This window comes from Corvus cornix, chromosome 24 (assembly GCF_000738735.6).
Source record: "Corvus cornix cornix isolate S_Up_H32 chromosome 24, ASM73873v5, whole genome shotgun sequence".
Taxonomy (NCBI): Eukaryota; Metazoa; Chordata; class Aves; order Passeriformes; family Corvidae; genus Corvus; species Corvus cornix.
In genome coordinates, this window is record NC_046353.1 from 3,845,182 (window position 1) to 3,865,344 (window position 20,163).

General features: G+C 61.0%; 1 protein-coding gene across 1 annotated transcript in view; it reads left to right on the forward strand.

Annotated features, from left to right (window-relative positions):
- Positions 1–1,914: 1,914 nt before the first annotated feature.
- Positions 1,915–20,163, forward strand: part of IGSF9B (immunoglobulin superfamily member 9B) — a 42,553-nt gene continuing 24,304 nt past the window's right edge. Inside the window, 10 exon segments of the mRNA XM_039564769.1 lie at positions 1,915–2,060; positions 9,746–9,943; positions 11,138–11,284; positions 12,748–12,899; positions 13,993–14,110; positions 14,837–14,978; positions 15,108–15,253; positions 17,570–17,712; positions 18,485–18,625; positions 19,847–19,963. Of these exon segments, the coding sequence (XP_039420703.1) occupies positions 1,997–2,060; positions 9,746–9,943; positions 11,138–11,284; positions 12,748–12,899; positions 13,993–14,110; positions 14,837–14,978; positions 15,108–15,253; positions 17,570–17,712; positions 18,485–18,625; positions 19,847–19,963 (1,368 nt within the window). The 5' untranslated portion in view covers positions 1,915–1,996.

The window sequence follows — 20,163 nt, forward strand, 5'->3', positions numbered from 1 at the left end:
GAGCTGGGGTTTTTTTTTGCTTCTTTCCTGAACGTGCATGGGAAGAGGTGGGAAGCCCAGCAGCTGCTCAGGCCTCTTCCCAGATACTCTCCCAATGGGCAAGGGGAAGACTGAATGCTGGGGACAAAATGTTGTGTCCCCCTCTCCGTGCGAGCCCATCCCCTCCCGGGCTGGCTGTCATCTAGGAGAAGTTCAGTGGCCCGTTTTCCATGGCGGGCACGCTCCGGGGGGAGCCAGCCCGGCTGTTTGCCCATCTGGCATTGCCAGGTCTTTGCAGGGAGGATGGGTGGGCTGAGACGGGGGAGCACAGAGTCGCTTCCTGCTTTCCGCCCATTTTCCATTGAAACGGACCCCAATTCTCTCTTGTCAAGTGGGCTGTGCCCAGCAGGGGACAAAGGGCGACATGGAGCTGTCACAGTGGGCAAGTGGTGTGCAGCAGGAGCAGGGGAGGTGGCACAGGTGGTGCAGAGTGGCAGGAGGAGGTGGTACAGCTGGGACAAGAGGTGACAGTGGCACTGAGGCGGTGCCAGGTGAATGTGACACCAAGCTGTGGTGGTGGTAAAGAGGTGACAGAGCCGTGCAGGGTCCTGGTAGAAGTGACAGCAGGCTGGTGCAGGGGGCAGGTGACTTGTCTCTCCCAGGCTGGTGGGGCAATGACCCTGGACCTCTCCCAGAGCACAGATGGTGGCAGCTGCATTACCCTGAGCTGATGTGCGGTACAAGGCTGCAGTGGCACCAAGCAGCTGGCAGGGAGGTGACCCTGAGGTGGTGCAGGGTGGCAGGGACAGATGGCACAGCTGATGTGGAGCTGGTGCAGAGGGCAGGTGGCTCAGCTTCTGTGGTAGGGAGGTGACCCTGCCTAGTCACAAACTGCCACTGGCATGTCAGAGAAGTGGTGTATGGCAGCAGGGGGCAGGTGGCAGAGCTGGGGCTGGGGAGGTGACACTGCCTCAGGGGAAGAGGGCACATCTGGGGCCAGGGAGGTGATGCTGAGCTGGTGTAGGGGGCACATATGGAGACAGGGAGGTGACACTAAGGTTGTGCAGGGGCACACCTGGGGACAGGAAAGTAATGCTGAGCTGGCGCAGAGGATGCATCTGGGGACAGGGAGTGACGATGAGCCGGAAAGTGATGCTGAGCTGGTATAGGGGACACATCTGGAGACAGGAAGGTGACGCTGCACCGAGGCAGGGACACATCTAGGGACAGGGAGGTGACGCTGAGCTGGTGCAGAGGCACATCTGGAGATAGGCAGGTGACAGTGAGTAGGTGCAGTGACACATTCGGGGACAGAGAGGTGATAACGAGTTGGTGCAGGGGCACATCTGTGTACAGCGAGGTGACATGTTACCATTGTAGGGGCCCATCTGGGGATGCCGAGCTGACACTGATCTAGTGCGGGGGTACACCTGGACACAGGGAGATAACACCGTACCGGTACAGCGCACATCTGGGCACAGGCAGGTGACACTGCTCCGGTTCGGTGACACATCTGGACACGGGGAGGTGGCAGTGAGGCGGCGCGGGGGCGCGGGGCGGTGCGGGTCCCGGCGGCTGTCCGTGCGGGGAGGTGACCGTCCGGCGGAGGTGACCGCGCCGCTCCCGGCAGTGCGCATGATACTGCGGCGCAGGGGCCCCGTGCGCGCCAACCCACCTTGAACCGGCCCGGGCCGCGCCGGCGGCCAATCACCGCCCACTCCGCCGGGGCGCGGCCAATGGGCGGCGGGCGGGGGCGGTGCCGAGCCGCTAAAGGGCGCAGGCTAGGCTGCACCGCGCGGCGGAGCGCAGGTGCGGCGCGGCGCGGGGATGGGCGCGGGCATGGGCGCAGCGGCGGCCGGCCGGCCCTGAGCCGCCCCTCCGGCCCTGAGCCGCCCCTCCGGCCCCGCCAGCCCCGCCGAGCCCTGCCCGGCCACGGCCAGCTCGGCCCGGCCCCGCCCCGCCCCGGCCGGGCCGCCCGGCGGGCGGAAGATGCTGCGCACCGGGGGCCGGTAGTACTATGATTTGGTATGTGGCCGCTTTGGTAGCAAGTGTGCTCGGCGCCCGCGGGCTGCCCGTCCAAGGTGAGTGCGGCCGCGGGGTGTTCTCCGCCGGGATGAGCCCGGGAAGGGCGCGCCGGGGTCTGCGGGGCGGCGGCGGGGCCGCCTCTGCGTGTCCCCCCCCTCCCCCGGTGTACCGGATGCGGCGGGGGGGATGCGCGCACCGAGCGGGGGCATCACGTCCCGGGGAGAGGGGACCGGGAAGGGGCTGGGGAGGATGGTAGGAGGGGGAACTGCGGCTCCGGAGGGGGTTTGCGGGGCTCGCGTCTTCCCCGCTGCCGGTGCGGGGACCGAGCGCTTCCCGCTGCGGCGGGGCGCTGGCGATTCCTTCATCCCCCGCTGCCGGGGGGAGTCGGGAGCGCCCGGCGCATCCTCCCTCCGCAGGCGCTCGGCGGGGTTGGCCGTGACCTCCCCGAGGGCAGCGGCTGCAGCTGGGGAAGTTCGGGAAGCCGCGCTCCCGGTGCGGCTGAGCCTCTGCCCAGGGGTTGGAAATTCCCTTTGGGAGAAGGCAAGCGGGTGCGGGTCCTGGGAGGCGGGGGAACGGCTGGCTGAGTGTCCCCCTTGATCAGGGATGGGCAAGCTTTTCTCCGCATTCGGATTTCTTCTCTCATCCCGGGGAAGCGCCTGCGGCGGCTCCGGGGGGTGCGGGCAGCGTTTGCCCTTCCCTGCAAGGGTAGCCCGGCTGGGCAAGGAGAAATGCAGGAGGGATTCGTCGCCTTCCCCTGCAGCGCCCCGGCTGCGGGTTTGGGGGTGACTTTGCTCCCCCCGCCCCCTCGCCCAGGAGAGGCTGCCCTCCTTCTCCCCCCCACTGCAGGCTGGTTGCTGTGCTGGGGTAAACTGAGGCACAGGGTTGTCCAAGGTCAGGAGGGAGACGGCAGCAAGGAATAACCCTGATTTTCCTGGTCTGGCTTCTTTTCCTTTAGCTGCCAGCCCCCTCCCACCCCTCCGAGCCATCCCTGCAGGTAGAGGGGAGCTGCCTGCCGCTGGTGCAGCACCGTCCCCCATCTCTGCCGCTGGTTCCTCTCTGGGCGCATGGTTATCCCTGCGTCCCGGTGGTCCCTACCCGGGATGAGACACTGGAGCCGTGCCCTGGGTGTCACCGCACCCTGCCCATGGGGATGCGGTGACTGCCAGCAGCAAGCGATGCCTGGCTGGCAGCCACCACCACTCCCCTCCCCGTGGCGTGGGGGACACTGCCTCGGTGGGCACGGGTGGGCTGGGAGGGGGCACGTGCCGGGGTGCTGCAGCCCCCCCCCCCCCCCCCCCAATTCACAGCGCTTCTCGAGCCCACTGGGTCACATCTGTGCCATGCCACAGTCCCTTGTCCTCCTCGCCTGGCAGGTGGCTCCTTGGAAGCAGGGGGGTGTGTGTCAGGATGGAGCTGTCCTTTCGGGGGGGTCAGGATGGGGCTGCCCCATTTGGAGGTTCGTAGCCCCTCTTACAGAGCCGTGGCCGGCTGCTGCCTGCCTGAACTGCATGCTGCAGTGTGGTGAGGCAGCGTTTGCAGCAGCGGCTTGCACAGGGATGCTCTGCCGGGGAAAGGAGCAGAGCAGCGAGTTCAGCACCTGGGAACTTGGAAATACCCTGGAGCCGCTCGGATGGGGCTCCGGAACTGGTGCCGGAGTGAGTGGGTGCCGGGAAGCCCCGGCACGGGGGTGCTGTGCGTGTGGAGCAGCGTGTACGTGATGAATGAGCGCGCCGTGAGTAATGCGTGGGTGGGTGCCGGGGGAGGGGATGCTGCGGGCTGGCGTGGCCCCCGCAGGGACAGAGAGCCCACGGGACTCACCCCAGCTGCTGCAACCCCTTGGTCCCAGCACTGTCCCGTCCTCGTAGGGGGTTGTCACCCCTCATTGCTTGGGGACAGGGCTTCAGAGGAGAGCTGGGGCTCACCGTGTGCCAGTGCCCTCACCGGGGCTTTTCCTCTTGCCGTGGCCTTCCTCCCACACCACTTCGTACTTGCTGAGCTGAGAAGCAGCAGTGCTGGTCCTGGGAAGCCTTCTTGCCTGGCTCTCCGAGGGCTTTCCAGGCGTTAATCGGCTCAGAGAGGGAAGGAGGGTGCGTTATCCCCTCTTATGGCATGGGGGAGGAGAGCCAGGACGTGACCGCGCCGGGAGTGGGTGTCAGAGGAGGGATCCGGCCTCCTGGCATTCCCAGCAGTGCTGTCACACCGAGGGGCTTTTCCTCCCTCTCCCACAAGTGTGACGCTGTGGCAGCACACAGTGAGTGGGGATGCTCGTGGATCCGGCAGGAGGGTTTGCAGAGGGAGGATTCGGCTCTGCCAGCCCTGGGTGAGGGCTCCATTGAAGAGGTTCCCTGGACACTGCGGCGGGCGATGCTCCCGGCGCTGACCTTCGCCGGTTGGAGTGGCTCTGTGTGGCAGTGCCAGCGCTGCATCCCCTGCTTGCTCCCAGCGTAGAGCTGTTGGGTTTTGCCTCTTTGGCCGTGGAGGAGTCTGGACCAGGAGCCGCTGGATTTGGCATGTGCGGCTTTGGCCCCGCTCTCTTCTGGCAAGGGGATGGTTTGGCACCGGGAAGAGCCAAGGGCGCTGGCCAGGCTCCCATTTCCATCATTCCCTGGAGATTTTCTGCTCCTCTGGACCTGTTGGATGGGAGCGTGCGGGGCAGGGAGGGACGTGAGCGTCTCGGTCGATGACTTGGCTTGCCGGAGGGTCTTTGCGGTGATGCTTTGCCGACTCCGTTGCCTTTTGGCTTGGAAGACGCAGCTTTGCTGGTGATGGGCAAACCCTGCAAGTTCCTCTCCGGAGCTGTGGCAGGGTGGAACAGCTCCCGTTCACCTCCGGACCTCCGTCTTGGAGGTCGTGCCTTCATGCTGGAAGAGAAGCCCTGCAGATGGGCAAGCAATGGGTCCAAGCCTGTGCTGTGCTGATGGAGGAATCCTTCCCTCTCCCTTTCCCTGCGGTAGGAATCTCCCGAGCTGGGAGCCCGGAGCGACCAGCTGGCCTTTGGAAAAACAACTCCCTTCCTCCCGCTCCTCCATGGAGAGGCTGGCGTTGGTGGGAGGGCTGCCTGAGCCAGGAACAGCGTGATTCAGGAGCTGCTGGCGGGCAGCTCGGAGCGCTGCCTGCATCCCAGTTTCTTGTTGGAGGGCTCTGAAGGCACCGGGATGGTACCCCCTGCTCTGTGGGGAGGGCGATGCCAGCCTGCCCGGGGTTACTGGTGCGCTGTGGGGTCGGGCTGAGGGCACAGCACCCTGGCAGCACTCTCCAGGTGCAGGAGGTCTCCTCTGGGACGGGTTTGGTGCTCCAGTTCCCACCACAGCTGCTCGTTCGGCCCGTGGCACACAGAGGGAGCTCACGGGGAGCGCACAGGTAGCTGCTGGTCGTTGCTGGGAGATGATGCCTCCCACGAGGCAGCTGCCAACACTGGATGCTCAACACTGGGCTGGTGGTGATTAGAGGGAGAGGGCACAGGGGACCCCCAGGTGGAAGTGGGTGACCTCAGGGAAATAATTTCTTCCCTGCTCCATCTCCGTGCCTGTCAGAGCACCAGCCTGTGCTCCCACGTTCTTGCTGAGCCGCTGCCCAGCCAAGGCACATTCCCACCTGTGCCATTCCAGGGAGCAAGGACCCCCCCGTGGGGCTGCTGTGGGGCAGCATCCCATGCATGCGTTCCCCTTGGGATGCCAGGGCAGCTGCCTGCCTGCCTGGGGGACGGTGGTGGTGGTCCCACAGGACACCCCTTGTGCCCAGGAACAGGGTTCCGAGTCCCCATCTTGCTGTGAATGGGGCACCAAGCCACCCCTCAGAGCTGCTAATCCTTCTCCTCGATGGCCCCGCGTGACCTTGAGGCATGTCACTTGACCTGCGCGTCGCCCTCCATCCATCTGGAAAATCGGGTTTAAAAAACAGGAATCGCTCTGAAAGCCCAGATGCTGCTTTCCAGCTGGGGGAGGGGGTGAGGGCTGTGCTCCCAGCCCTGGGGCTGCCCCGCACCAGGGGACAGGAGGATGCTTTTGGGGAGCTCTGGGTACCCCATGACAGGCAGAGGGACTGGGTTTGTAACGGAGGGTGCAACCCCCACTGAGATATTTAGGGGGCTGTGGTGGTGGGGGACAGGCGATCTCCCAGCACCCCACACCCTGCCCTGGCAGCTGGGGTCCCTGCAGCACATTGTCCCTGTCCCTCACTCTGGGCTGCAGTCACCCCCCTCTTCATTTCATGGTGATGGCTGCCTGCTCTCCTTCCCTGCTGGCCTCCATATGCCACGCTGGTGGCCTTGTCCTCAGAGATCCCTGCCATATCCCGCCTCCACCAATGTGAGCGGGATGTGTCAGAGCACATCTCATCTCAGCTCAGCAGGGAGGAGAGGTCCACAGGCTCTGAGCCTCGCGCCTGCTCCCTCAGCCATCCCCATGGGGGGACAGGGATGGGGATGAGGTCCAGGGCTGGGGGCAGCATTGGAAATGGATAGTGGTGCCTCTGTTAGCAGGCTGTGGGGCAATGGTGGGTCAGGACAGGATCCCCTCTCTGCCCCTGGGCATGGGTGTCCACTGTGCTGGGCAGGAAAGCCTTCCCAGGTGTTAATTCCTTTGGAAACCGCTCTGCTGTGGCCACGTCCTTCTCACGAAGCACCTGCAGGAAGGGTCCTGCTTCAGCGAGTGCAGCAGAGATGCTTGATGCCTTCAGCTTCACTGAGTCCTGTGGCACCTTCTGCCTCTGCCCTCAGGATCAGAGGAATTGGATGCCCAGATCCAGGTGAGGGTCTCCCCATCCTTGGCATCACCATCCTGGGGAGCCCCGCGGTGGCACCGTCTCGGTGGCGGCAGCCTTTCCTCCTCTCCCTTTGGGATGCTGTTCAACTCCACCTCCGCATCTTGTATTCTTGCCTCCTGGCACACGGCATGCTTTTATTTTCCCTGGATCTGCTTGGATGACGAAGCCTGTTGATTACTTGTTTTTCTTTACGAGGCATCCCCCAGCTTCACGTGAGCTCCTGCACCGAGGCAGATTTGGGGTTCGCATCCCTGCTGCTGCTCCCTGATGTTGACCCTCTTTCCAAACTGCAGGTTCAGCCTTGAAACCTCTCTGAACTTGGCAGGGAAAATCAAGTGGGTTTAAAAATACCCTGTCTATTTGCGCTCTGTTTCTTCTGGCGTCTGCGGGTTGTTTTCAAGCTTTTCCCTACAAATGTGGGGGTGAGAAAACACTTTGAATCGAGAGCTGCAGTCTCCATTGCTCGCTTTCTTCGTGGCCTGGACTTGGAAGGAAAACCTGGTCAGGGTTGGGACCGCAAGGTTGGTTGGGTTGGGAAGTTGAGGAGACCCAAAGAGGGTTTGTAAGACATCTCCCCATTGCTTTCCTGGCGCTCTGGCAGTGGGGACAGGAGGGCACGGGGCCGGTAGTGGGGCGGGTGGCAGCTGGGGAGAGCCGGGGGCCGGTTCTCCGCCGTGGCTGCCAGTCGGCCGTGCGCTGGGGAGGTGATGCTCAGCCGTGCGTGCAATTCCCCACCGGCCTTGCGATCAGACACCGGCGCTGCGAGCTGCCGGGGATGACCTATTTTCCTGCGCCCGGGCAGCTCTGGCCAGGCGTGGGTCCGGCGGAGCGGCTGGCTCGTCCCTCCCCTCCCCGGGGACGTCACCCACTGCTCTGCCAGGCAGCCAGTCAGGGGATCCTGGCGTAGCGTGACTCCCTGGCGCCCATCTCCAGGGTGTCTGGGTGGCCTCTTGGGCAGCGAGCTTGCTCCAGCTGGGCAAACTTCAGCATTCCAGGCTCCATTTGGTGGTGAGGTGCTGGAGACCAAGATTCCGTCTTGGTAGCCCAGGAGCTGGAGCGCTGGGGGGCTTGAGAAGGGGTTTGAGTGCTGCCGCTTCCATCTTCTGCTGCTGGCGGGTAGAGGGTGTCACTTTGAGGGTGACGATGTGCTGGGGCCCTGCTCGCTCGGGCACGGCGGCCGGGGATGCGCGTCCTTGGATGCTCTTGAGCAGCACGTGGCAGCTGCTGTCCCCGATCGGCGCCGGAGGACCACGGGCACGGAGGGGGATCCAGCCCTGCAGCGCAGCCCCCCTCACCCTCCCGGATGGGCACAGCGGGGTCAGGACGGGTTCTCACAGCTCAGTGCCGGGGTGGCAGGGGAGGGCTGACACCGTCCCTGCTGACAGGGTGCGAATGGGAGCTCATCGGCGATGCAGCGCTAACGAGGGATGGAAAGGTGCAAGAGTGTTGTCGAGGCGGTGCAAAGCGCGTGTGGGGGTGTGCGTGCACACTGCACGTGTGTGCTCAGCAATTCCCCCGCCCCGCTGGCGTCCGGGCGGATCCGTGGCCGTGCAGGACCCCCCAGTTTTTCGGGACCCCCAGAGCGGGGCCGGGTGTCTGCAGTGGGTGTGCAATGCAGCATCTGCTCCTTGCAGGCGCCTCACAGCTCCGCACCCCGGCCTCACCTACCCTGCTGCCACCAGCCAGCCCCTCCCCCCCCAGTTAAACAGCCACCCGTGCCCAGTTTGCTGATGGAGTGGGGGCTGAGGACGCTTGGGTGACCATCAGGAGTGACCCTCTGCAGCGGCACACCTTGTGCGTGCCGTGTGCGAGCCGTGGCCACCTCTGCCCGCTGGCCTTCCCGCGGGGACACTCGGCCGGTGTGCCCGTGGGGTGGCACATCACGGGCCTCTCGCCGGTACGCGCTTGTGCCAGAGCCAAAAATAGCCGGTGATGCTCGGCGATGCTCGGCTCCCGCGGCGGGGAAGCGGTGATGTCACTCGCCGCCAATCACCGGCGGCCCCGAGGAGCAGCGCGGAGGAGTGGGAACGTGCTTCCCCGAGCATCCCCCCCGGAACAGCCAGCGGCTGCGTGTGCCAGGAAAACGGGGCGCCCTTCCTCGACAGGAAGGGCGATGTGGGTCTAGACCTCGTTTTGGGGACCCTCTGTTTGGCTTCCCCCCAGCCCTGGGTTTCCCTCTCTCTCCCCCTCTCTGAACGCTGTGCTGAGGATGCAGCTTTGCTGCTGCTGCCAGAGCAGGATGACGCCAGGCTGCAGCGAGCAGGGCGGCACAGCTGGGGTGGAGCAGCTTCGGAGCCGAGACCAAAGTCCCCTGTAATTACCCAGCCGGGAGGAGCAGGGTGACAGACCCGACGCGCAGGTCGCAGACGGGTTTCAGGCTTGGGGCTCTCGGGGATGCCCGAGGACATGTGGGCTTCGCTGGAGCATCGCGGCTCTGGGGGCCCAGCCCACCCCGGCACCGGTGGGAGAGCTGGATCCGTGGGCCGGCACAGCTGAGCTGTGGTCAGTGGTCCCTGCATGCTCAGTCCTGCTCGCTGGAGGATGCAGGGGCACAAGCTAAAAGCAGCCTTTTCCCTGCCACAGGGATACAGGGTAGCCCAGATGGTGCAGCTTGGTGGGGAGCAGTGCTAGGCATGCTCTGTGCTCCTCTGCTGTGAGCAGGGGTCCCCAAAACCTTTATGGGGTTACTGGGCATTACCCTTGCCTTGGTGCAGAGGTTGGGAAGCTGTCCTGAAGCATTGGGGTGCTGCTGGCCACTGTCCTGACTCCCGTGTAGCTCAGGGCGGCCTTGGAGCTGACTATAAGGGCTTGGGACCCTCTGTTGTTTTTGGGGCAAGGCAGACCCAGGGGCTGCCCTTGTTGGAGACGGGTGGTTGGGAACAGGCATTGCTGCTGCTGTGGCTCTTCCAGGGTCCTGGTTCAATGCTGGGGACCAGCAGTGGGATCAGCCACAGATTCTTCCTTCGCCCCCTTGCAGGTGCCCTCGGCTCGAGGGAGGAGCCCGAGTTCGTGACCGCTCGCGCTGGCGAGAGCGTGATCCTGGGATGCGACGTGATCCACCCGCTCACGGGACAGCCCCCTCCCTATGTCGTGGAGTGGTTCAAGTTCGGCGTCCCCATCCCCATCTTCATCAAGTTTGGGTTTTACCCTCCCCATGTCGACCCAGAGTATGCCGGTGAGTCCTGGGGGTGCAGCGGGTCGAGGGGAGGGTGCCAGGCCCTGGCTGCGGCACAGCCCGGGATGCGCAGCTCCGCTCCATCCGCTCCTCCGTTGGAAACCACGCGGGCTCTGCCTCTCGTTGCTCGCTTTCCACCCAGTTGGTTTTAATTAAGCAGCAGCGTTAGGAAGCCAGCTGGGCTGCGTGGGACGGGAGCAAGCGAGGCAGAGAAACCCAGGGTGACGCGTGGTGGCGGTGGCTGCTGCTGCTGCCACTGTGCCCCGGAGCAGCTGTGAGCCTGGGGAGGGGTGCTGGGGGGACGGTGGGGATGGAGCCAGGGCCACGTGCTGGGCGGAGGTGACAGGTTGGAGCTGCAGAACTCATGTGGCTGCTCGCCAGTGTTCTGCATGTGACACGTGGCTGGTGTCCTCTGGTGGGATCTGTGAGCTGGAAACCAGCCCTGAGGAGGCTGGTGTGGCAGGACAGACCCACTGTGGCATCCCTTTCCTTGTGGAATGCTGTCCTGGAGACCTTCCCTGGGTCTTACAGGGCTCTCTGCCCAAATTGCTCTCTAAGAAATGCAGCAGGGAAGATGTACCAGCTGAGCCCTGCCAAACTCAGCTCCAGAATGAGTGATGCCACAGCCTGGTGGCCACTGCACCAGCGTGGAGGTTTGGGCTGCTTTGCTCCTGACCCAGTTTTTGGGGCCGTGCATAGGGTCAGCTCAGGGCCGCCTTGCTTTCCGGGAATCTCCCAGGCGGGGAAAAGCTTTGGGGCACGCCTGTGTGCCGGCTGTGCCATGGCAGCCCCTGGCTGGGAGCAGAAGGCCGGTGTCGCTGCGGGCAGACGTCACTCGAGGCACCTTGCCTGGCCCTGGCAGCTTGGCTCTGCCATCCCCAGATAGGCGAGTGTGTCACCGGCCTGGCACCACCGGCTGCAGCCACTCCACGAGGCTCAGCCAGCCCCAAACTGGGACAGTGCCCACACTGGGATGGGGTGTCCCCTGCGATGATCTCTGAGGGGCTGCTCTGGTGTAAGGATGGGGTGTCCTCTGCGATGATCTCCGAGGGGGTACTCCGGTTTGGGATGGGGTGTCCTCTGCAGCGATGTTCCAGAGCTGCTCCGGTGTGGGGATGGGGTGTCCCCTGCAGTACTGCTCTGGGGGCTGCTCCGGTGTCGGGGACATGGTGCCAACGCTGTGCTCTCCCACAGGCCGGGCCAGCCTGCACGACAAAGCCTCCCTGCGCATTGAGCAGGTGCGCTCCGAGGACCAGGGCTGGTACGAGTGCAAAGTGCTCATGCTGGACCAGCAGTACGACACCTTCCACAACGGCAGCTGGGTCCACCTCACGGTCAATGGTGAGCGGGGCGGGGGCTGCGGCATCTGCACGGGGCCAAAATGGGATTTCTGGTGGATGCTGGCTGTCTGGTGGACGTTGGGCCTCAATGGCATCTGTGCATGGCAGACACGTGAGCCTGAAGCCATCCAGGCTGTCTGCTCCAGCCAGGGTGTGGCTTCAAAAGGGACAAAGTTTTATTAGGGATTCCTCAGTTTAATTACGTGGAGCTTGTTTAAAGGAGAGACATCAAGGACCAGGGCTGGGAACGAATCTCCTCTCAACAAACAGATCAGAAAATCAAATCTTTGTTTTCTTGAAATTCAGATTTACTCAAATTACTTTTCCATTTTATTAAGACTGTATATTAAACTAATTAGCAAATTGTCATTCTCTGCATCAGGAGAGAGAGCTTTATTTTTAGCCCAGCAGCAGGGCTGTGCCTCTCCTGCTGCAGTGGGGTGGCTGGAGAGATGTGGGCACTGGCAGCTCCTCACTGGTCCTGCCTTGACCTTGAGCAATTAATTTAACCTTTGGGGGGATGGCTGTGCTGTGGCACAGAGCAGAGCCACCTAATTGAGCCCAATTAGTGAGCGGGAGCTTTGCAAGGGGAGCCGTGCAGGCCACCAGCCCCATCCCTACCTGCTGCCCTGCCTGCCGCTTCCTGCTTTCCCCCTGCCTGCTAATGAGCTCCGAGGGCTTGGGAAGGAGGGCAGGAGGAGGAGGAGGAAGGAGGAGGATGGTGGTGCCTGGCTCACCTCCACCACGTGCACGGATCCTGCAAACCAGCCAGAGGGGCTGGAAATGGCCCCAGATGCCCTGTCCCTCCCCTTGGCAAAGTGGGCCAGTTTTGGGGTTTTATGCAGCACGGGGTGTGCAGGGGCTTAATAACAATATAATAACCATAATCCTCCCAGCCCAAGGAATTGCTTTCAGGGTGAGGGCTGTGTCTTTCCCCCAGCGCATTACAACGCTTAATTTTCTTAGGGGGAAAATAAAAATCATTTGGGGAGAAACAAAATATAATTCCTTTTCCTTTTTTTTTTTTTTCCCCCCTCCAAGCAGATTAAATTGCCAACCTGTCTCCCTCTAAAGTGGGCTTTAACAACCGCGGGTAATTAGGGGCGGGCTGTAATCCTGCCAGCCTCTTTCATCAGGAAGGAGCCTTTCGATCTGCACTGCGGTGTTTTCCCATGTTTTGACAATAGCGAGTTAATGTGCATCGGGGTGGGGGGAGGACGTGGTGCTGGTGGGGAGGAGAGGGGACAGGGCTGGGCTGCGATGTGGCACCTCGTGGTCGGTGTCCCCAGGGACACCCCTGTCCCTGCAGCCCCATTTGCCTTTGGGGTGGTCCCAGCCCCACCGTGCGGATGTGCAGAGTGTCCCCCGTGTGCAGGCAGCAGCCTCCCCTCTGTCCCCGTGTGCTCCAGACCCACAGTGGCCACGGGTGACACGGGGGGTCACGGTGGTGTCCTGTGCCCCCAGCTCCCCCCACGTTCACGGAGACCCCGCCGCAGTACGTAGAGGCGAAGGAGGGCAGCAGCGTCACCCTGACCTGCATGGCGTTCGGGAACCCCAAGCCCATCGTCACCTGGCTCAGAGAGGGAGACCTTTTGGGTGCCAATGGCAAGTACCAGGTAGGTGGGGGAGGGCTGCCGTGGGGACTTCTGGGCTGGGAGCTGGCGGGGACAGTATTGACAGGGCCACGGTGGCGGCAGCTCGGCCGTGCCTGCAGCCAGCCGTGCTTTCTCAGCACTTCTCCTTGGTGAGATGCCCATTTCCCCCCACCCTATCCCTGCTGAGCAGCAGCCTGTAACGCTGCCAGCCCTTGGGTGCAGGCTGGAGACCCCCCAAGTGCTTGGGACACTGCACCTGACCTGCTCCCTGCGGACTCAGCCCAGGGGCCAAGACCCTGGAGATGGGGTGGGGGCTGCAGCCTGGGGTTGTGTCCCCCCCCGGGCAGGGATGGATGCAGCAGGGATGGGGCAGGGGAGGGTTGAGCAGGGAGGATTTCCCCTCCTCCCCTCCCCTTCAGGACCCTTTTTGCATCCCAGAGGCTCCCCGGCAGAGATTCCCCCCTGAGCTGTAATTGGTAAATCAGGCATTGGAATCAGTGCAGGCACTAATGAGAGTAATTAGGAATCATTTGTTACTAATTGAAATAGAAGGATGAGGCAGAATGAGGTGGGGGGGGAAGCCTGGCAGGGAGGCCTCCCCATGCATGGGGGTGCTGCTACCCCAAGGGTGAGAGTCCCTTGTCCATTCTTCTGCAGTGTCCCCAGGGGGAATCCATCCACTCCTCTTCCAGCTGAGAGGTGGCCCCACAGGGGGGATGGTGGCCAAGCTGGGGTCTCCCCCTCATCGCCCAGTGATGGAGCAGGTCCTTGGGGGGCAGGGAATTCTCCAGCAAGGCTCCTTGTGAAGCTCCAGTGGTGCCGGGGTGCTTGGCAGGAGTGGTTTGGAGCCTGCTGCCTGCCAGTCACTTCTGGGAGATGAACGTGCTGGGATGGTTATTTATTTATTTTATGATATTTTTTTCCCTTCCCCTTGGCGTCGAGCACAAACGCATGTGTTGGTTTATTAATATCCCGAGTCTTCCAGAGCAGGGAAACCCGTCTCTCATCCGGCCCTAAAAGCGTCAGCAGCTCTCTGCTGTGGGAAGCGGGGAGGGTCTTCCCCCATCCCCCTGGGGGTCCCTACCCACGCTCCAGGGTCTTCCCTTGTTCCCAGGTGAGTGACGGGAGCCTCACGGTGCTCTCGGTCAGCCGGGAGGACAGAGGTGCCTACACCTGCCGGGCCTACAGCATCCAGGGCGAGGCTGTGCACACCACGCGCCTGCTCGTCCAAGGTGAGACCTTCCAGCTCCTCAGCATCCCCCGGGAGGCCGGGATGGGGGGATCTCCATGGGCCACAGGGCTGTGGTGCCACCCCGGAGTGACCCCCAAGGCCTCTGGGCCTGGCATGGTGCTGGCTGCCCCGTGGCCCTGCATCCGGTTTGTAGGATGGAGGAATCTGCGTAATTGGCACATGGCGGTGGCCGTGCTGATGAGCAGCCAGGCCCTGATGGCAGCTTGGTTTTGTTTGGGAAGCGGGGAAAAGATTGAGGCTGTCATGAAGCGCCTCGTCAGACAGTGGTGATGCATGACAGGCCTCCCGCTCCTTGCTCCCTCTCTTATTAAATAAATCTTTAATTAGGTCAACAGCTACCGGCGGAGAGAGGAGCACGGGGTGTCCTCTACTCTGCTTTTGTGGCAGTGGCGCGCTGCTGGCTCCTGGCAGTTTGCTGCGTTCCCCCTGGATTTTTCCTGGTGAAATGCTGGGGATGAAGGGAGGCGTGTCCTTGTGTGCCCTGGGAGAAGCACTGCGGGTGTGGATCCCCTCCTCAAAGCTGTAGAGATTAGGGAAAGGGCTGGGAATATCGGGCTCACTGCGGTTCTCAGAGGAGTGGGGCCAGCCCTGCCCCAGAGCCCTCCAGCAGCCCCCAGACAAAACACTGTGATGGAGCTGAGCCTGAGCAACCTTTGTGGGGACACTGGTAGTGGTGGGAGTGACACTTTCCTCTTCCCCCCTCCAGGACCTCCCTTTATCGTTTCCCCTCCGGAGAACATCACAGTCAACATCTCCCAGGATGCGCTGTTCACCTGCCAGGCCGAGGCGTATCCCGGGAACCTCACCTACCTGTGGTACTGGGAGGAGGAGAACGTCTACTTCAAGAAGTGAGTTTATAGCTGGCAGGGCAGCGTGTCCTCCTCCTGCTGCTGCTCCTGGGTTGTGCTGGGAGCTGGGATTGTGTTGGGAATTGCCCCTGGGACTCCTCATGATCCTCCTCTCCTCTTCTCTCGCAGCGACTTGAAGCTGAGGGTGCGGATCCTGATCGACGGGACGCTGATTATTTTCCGTGTCAAGCCAGAGGATGCTGGAAAATACACCTGTATCCCCAGCAACAGCCTGGGCCGCTCGCCATCAGCCTCTGCCTACCTGACAGTGCAGTGTGAGTGCAGGGATGGGGCTGGGACTGATAACACCTGGCTCCCAGGCAGCCCCAGAGGCTCTGGTGTCCTGGTATGACACTGGGAGAATCAGGCTGATGTGACAGCAGCCTTTGGATGAACACAGAATCGTCCTCAGCACAAAAGCTTGAGAGCATCCCACATGGGTGTGGGAGACAAGAAAGCAAATTGTCTGAGCATCCTGAGTGACACTGCTCAGCTGCGACCGGTGTCCACCTTTGCCACGAGGGTTTTTTAGTGAGGTGAGCATCATCCCATGGCTGCTCACTCTCTGTCCTCACCCTGCTGGGAGGAACCGGGTCAGGGCTTTTGGTGCCAATGTGTATTTTTTGCTGTTCATTGTGGGGGCTCATTCCTGTGGCGCGGCCGTTCCGCGAGCTCCGGAGCCCGGTGTGTCACATTTTTCAGGCGGTAAGCGATCTAAACAGGCGGAGGAGAAAGGGCTGTAGCAGGAGCGTTGCTTCCCACGCTCGTTCTCCCGGAATCCCCGGGCGGTAATGGGTAGTGTGCCACCGGCATCCTGTGGCATTCCACAGTAATGGCCTCAATTGCCGCCGCTCCAATTGCAATATTGCTCTGCTTGGAAAGACTGCGGCGCTTTTATTTCATAAAGAAAGACAGGCCTGAGCAAAGTGGGCTCTCAACGTGGGTTTTCCAAGGCTGCCTTAGAGCTGCTGCTGCCTTTGGACCCGGTGCTGGTTAGCGGGGAGCTGCTGGGAGAAGGGCTGGGAGGTCCCTGTGGGGATGGATGGAGAGGCAGAGCGGGCAGGGGGACGGTGCGAGTGATGCTGTGCCCAGGCACAGGCGTGATTTGGGGCTTGGTTGTGCCCGGCTGGGTGGCTCTTGGGAAAGCCTGTGGCCTCAGGCCATTAAATCTGCCCTGCTGCTAATCCAGGGCTGCTTGTCAGGGCTGATAGCTGTTAAAAATAGCTCTAATGGCAGGGAAAACAGCGCTCGGACAATCTGCCGCTCAGCCAGGCCTTGGCGCAAGGAAGGGTGCTCGCTTTTGGTGCCACAAACCCTTTTCCTCCTGAGCAAACCTCATCCACACCGGGGCTGATGCCTCCGGAGGGAGCTTCCCACCCTCTGAAGTGGGTGGGGACACAGCTCTGGGTCATTAGTGGGCTGGGCTGGCCCCTGGCCAGTGACCTAGTAGTGAAAGGCTCGATCCCATTACCCTCTCCCGCGCTGCTGGAGTCCTTGATTACATTTCCTAAGAGGTGGAGTTAAGCAGAGGGGGGTAAAGCCTGCTCCATATGTGGCACTGGGCAATCTGGGTTATGGTGCCACTGCCGGGGACGTGCGGTTTGGGGGAGTGGTTGGGGTGACATGCTGGGAGAGCTCCCAAACTCTGCTGGTTTTGCCCCAAGAAAGCAATAAGGAGAGGACACCCCCACATCTTCTATCCCTTCCTATTAAGCACCTTAATGTTTACCCCCCAATTTGCGTCAGCAGCATGGGAATGCTGCACCCCAAAACCCCCTCATTTATCCCTTAATGCAGCGTAAGCCCCATCAGGATTTTCCCATAACCTCGTGCTACCGGTGTCTAGACAAGATTGTAGAAATACTCTTCTTATTAAAAATAACATTTTTTTAAAAAGCTTCTTATTAAAGAAAGTCTAGATTCTCTTCAACCCACTCGCACTTAATTAAAAAGCTCTTAGAAGTGCTGTTAATGACACATTCTAGACTGGAGGATTGCGAGACACCTCTCTGCGTGGGTGGTGCAGCGTGGAGCGGGGGGGTTAGATACGTATTTTAAGGTTTTTGCATCTTGGAAAGGGTGAGGTGGCTGATGCTCAGCATGACCCAGCCTCAATGAGGCATGAGTACAGGCAGATACGGGAGGTAAAGGACTCGTGGCAGACTGGACATGGATCCCTTTTCCCATCTGGGTGTGTTTTAAGGTGTGGCAGTTGAAAGAGCTTTGATTGCTGGTGTGTAAAACCAGGCTGGGCTGGGTGTGCATCACACGTGGCGCGTGTCGCGCTGTGGTGGAGCGGTGCAGGCTTAAGCGGGATGCAAGCTGGTGTGGAACTGGGGGCAAGCATATCTCACATTTCTTCTTAAATGCAGTCTTTAATGAGCCCCAGGTAGGAACGCCCTGGACATGAGCAAGGCCTCCCAACAATGCCAGGTATTCCAGTGGATTTGTGTGTAGCAAGCCTGGGATAACAGCCTGTGGGAGCCAGGGTGGTGCTGGGGTTGGAATTCATTACAAAAGTGAGGTAGATCCTCTGAAGCCAGGCTGGTGGGCTCTCTCCCCATGCTAACGTGGTGCTGCTGCCCTCCCAGATCCTGCCCGCGTGGTGAACATGCCCCCCATCATCTACGTTCCCATCGGGATCCACGGGTACATCCGCTGCCCGGTCGAGGCAGAGCCCCCGGTCACGCTGGTCAAGTGGAACAAGGACGGGCGTCCCCTGCGAATCGAGAAGGTAACGAAGGCCCCGGGGAGGGGAGGTGGGGGCACAGAGGGGTTCGGACCCTCACGTCCTCAGCAAACAGCAGTGAGCACCACCAGGCACCCTGTGGGTCCCTGTCTGTGCAGAGAGGAGGAACCCGTGATACTGCTTTTCCTTATCGGCTGTGGGCAGAGTTAATTCCAGTTCTTGTGTGAAGCCCATGGTGCTTGTGGACACTCTGGGTCTCTCAGACCTGGCCCCTGCTTCCCCCTAAAGTCACCTCCTGATGGCCCTGGTTTGTTTTTGCAATGGCAACTGGTGGCTAAAAGACCCTTTTAACAAATCTACATCTTCCCCTAATCGTGGTTTGATAGTCTGAGCAAGGATATTAGCCATTAAATATTTAAAGAAAACGCTCAATATTTTAAATTTTTTTCTTAAGTATTAATGATTTGAAGTTTTAATTCCATTTAAAGCTGTTGCTGCTGTGGCCTCCCAGCCCTTGGTGCCCTCAGCCCTCCAGGTGGAGTTGTCTTGTCCACTCCAGAACAAGTTTTATTTAGCGTTAGATTCTGATCTAAAATCTTTTGGGCTACATGAAGGAGCCTGGCTGTGTTTGAATGGGCTGATGTCGTCCAAGTTTCCTCTCTCTGTTGAGGAGATGCTTTGGATGTTGGGAGTGGGATTGGGCATCTCCCGGGGATGTGACAGCCGCCCTGGGCATGGGTGGGGGGCTTGGCTGAAGGGGAAATAAGGAGCTGTGGTGGCTGTGGGGTAAGTCAGCTCCCTGGTTCTCCCTGTGCAGTATGCTGGCTGGAACCTGCTGGAAGACGGGTCGATCCGGATCGAGGAGGCCACTGAAGATGCTCTCGGCACTTACACCTGTGTGCCTTATAACGCCCTGGGTACGATGGGCCAGTCTCCCCCTGCCCGACTGGTACTGAAGGTAACTCTCCTGCCAAAGTCCTGTGGGTTTGCCGGGAGCAGTGTCCTCCTGTGCCAGAAGCAGCTCCCGGGGCTGTGTGGGGAACAGCAGAGGCTCGAGGGGTGAGGTGTGTCTGTGCTGTGGTTGGAGCTGTGCTTCCCACCAGCACAGGCAAACCCCCAGGGCACCCTGTCTGGCGTAGCTGGAAGTATCCCGCCCGAGCAGCAGCACGGGTTTTCACACTGGACTGGGGTAGTTTGAGGAAACATCTCCCTGGAATGTCCCCTTTGCCAACAAAACACTTAGCCCTGCCAGCCCGGGCTTGGGTTCAGGAGGATTTTAATAAATGGATGATTCGAGCTCCACGTGCTCTGGCTGCGTGCGGCGCCCGGGGCGCGCTGGGCTCCCAGTGCGGTTCCCCGTGCTGCTGGGGTGGGAGCTGCTGCCTCTTCCCTCCCTGAACACGGAGTCCTGTGCCTGGGAGGGAGCCGTGGTGATTCATGGTGTCTCGCCGAGGTTCACACGATAATGCTTTGTGTACCAGACACACACATCCGCCGGGGCGGCTGCCGGGGCGAGGAAATCAGGTTGATGGCTGATGTGATGTGGGTGGGTTTCTTCCTGTTTTGAGGAGGTAAAAAGCAAGATGCTGCTCAGCCTGGAGAAGAGAAGTTGTTTGGAGATCTCAGAGCAGCCTTCCAGTGCCTGAAGGGGCCTGCAAGGAAGCTGGAGAAGGATTCTTCATCAGGAACTGTAGTGACAGGACAAGGAGTAAGGGGTTCAAACTGTAAGAGGGGAAATTTAGGTTAGATATTAGGAGGAAATTCTTCCCTGTGAGGGTGGGGAGGCCCTGGCACAGGTTGCCCAGAGAAGCTGTGGCTGCCCCATCCCTGGAAGTGTCCAAGGCCAGGTTGGACGGGGCTTGGAGCAGCCTGGGATAGTGAGAGGTGTCCCTGCCCATGGCAGGGTTGGAATGGGATGAGCTTTAAAGTCCTTTCCAACCCAAACCATTCTGGGCTTCCATGATTTTGTGCTCTAGTGAAGTGGCTCTGTGGAGAGAATCTCCCTCCCTGTGTGTAATTCGGTGTGCCATGGAGGCTCCTTAGCACACGTTCGCCACACAATTTTCCTTGCAACGCCTCAAGCTTACCCAGAATGGGGATTGGGTTGGTTTGGAAAAGGCTTGGTTTTGGTGATGGGAGTTTGGGTGGGCTGACTCCTTGTTTTTCCCCTTGGCTGCAGGACCCCCCCTATTTCACGGTGCTACCAGGCTGGGAGTACAGACAGGAGGCAGGGAGGGAGCTGTTGATTCCTTGTGCTGCTGCCGGAGACCCCTTTCCCATCATCGCCTGGAGAAAGGTACCCGGCCTGCCAGACAAATCTGCAGTGCCTTTGGCTTTTGGTGAATATTGCAGACAGAGAAGCCACACTCTGTCCCGGTAAGAACAAACTGCAGGTACAGCTGCTTCGCTTTGGGCTGAGCCACTGCCGTCCTGTCCCGCAGGTGGGTGGGGGAAGCCCGGCTTGTGGCCACCGAGTAATGCTGGGAAACCGACACG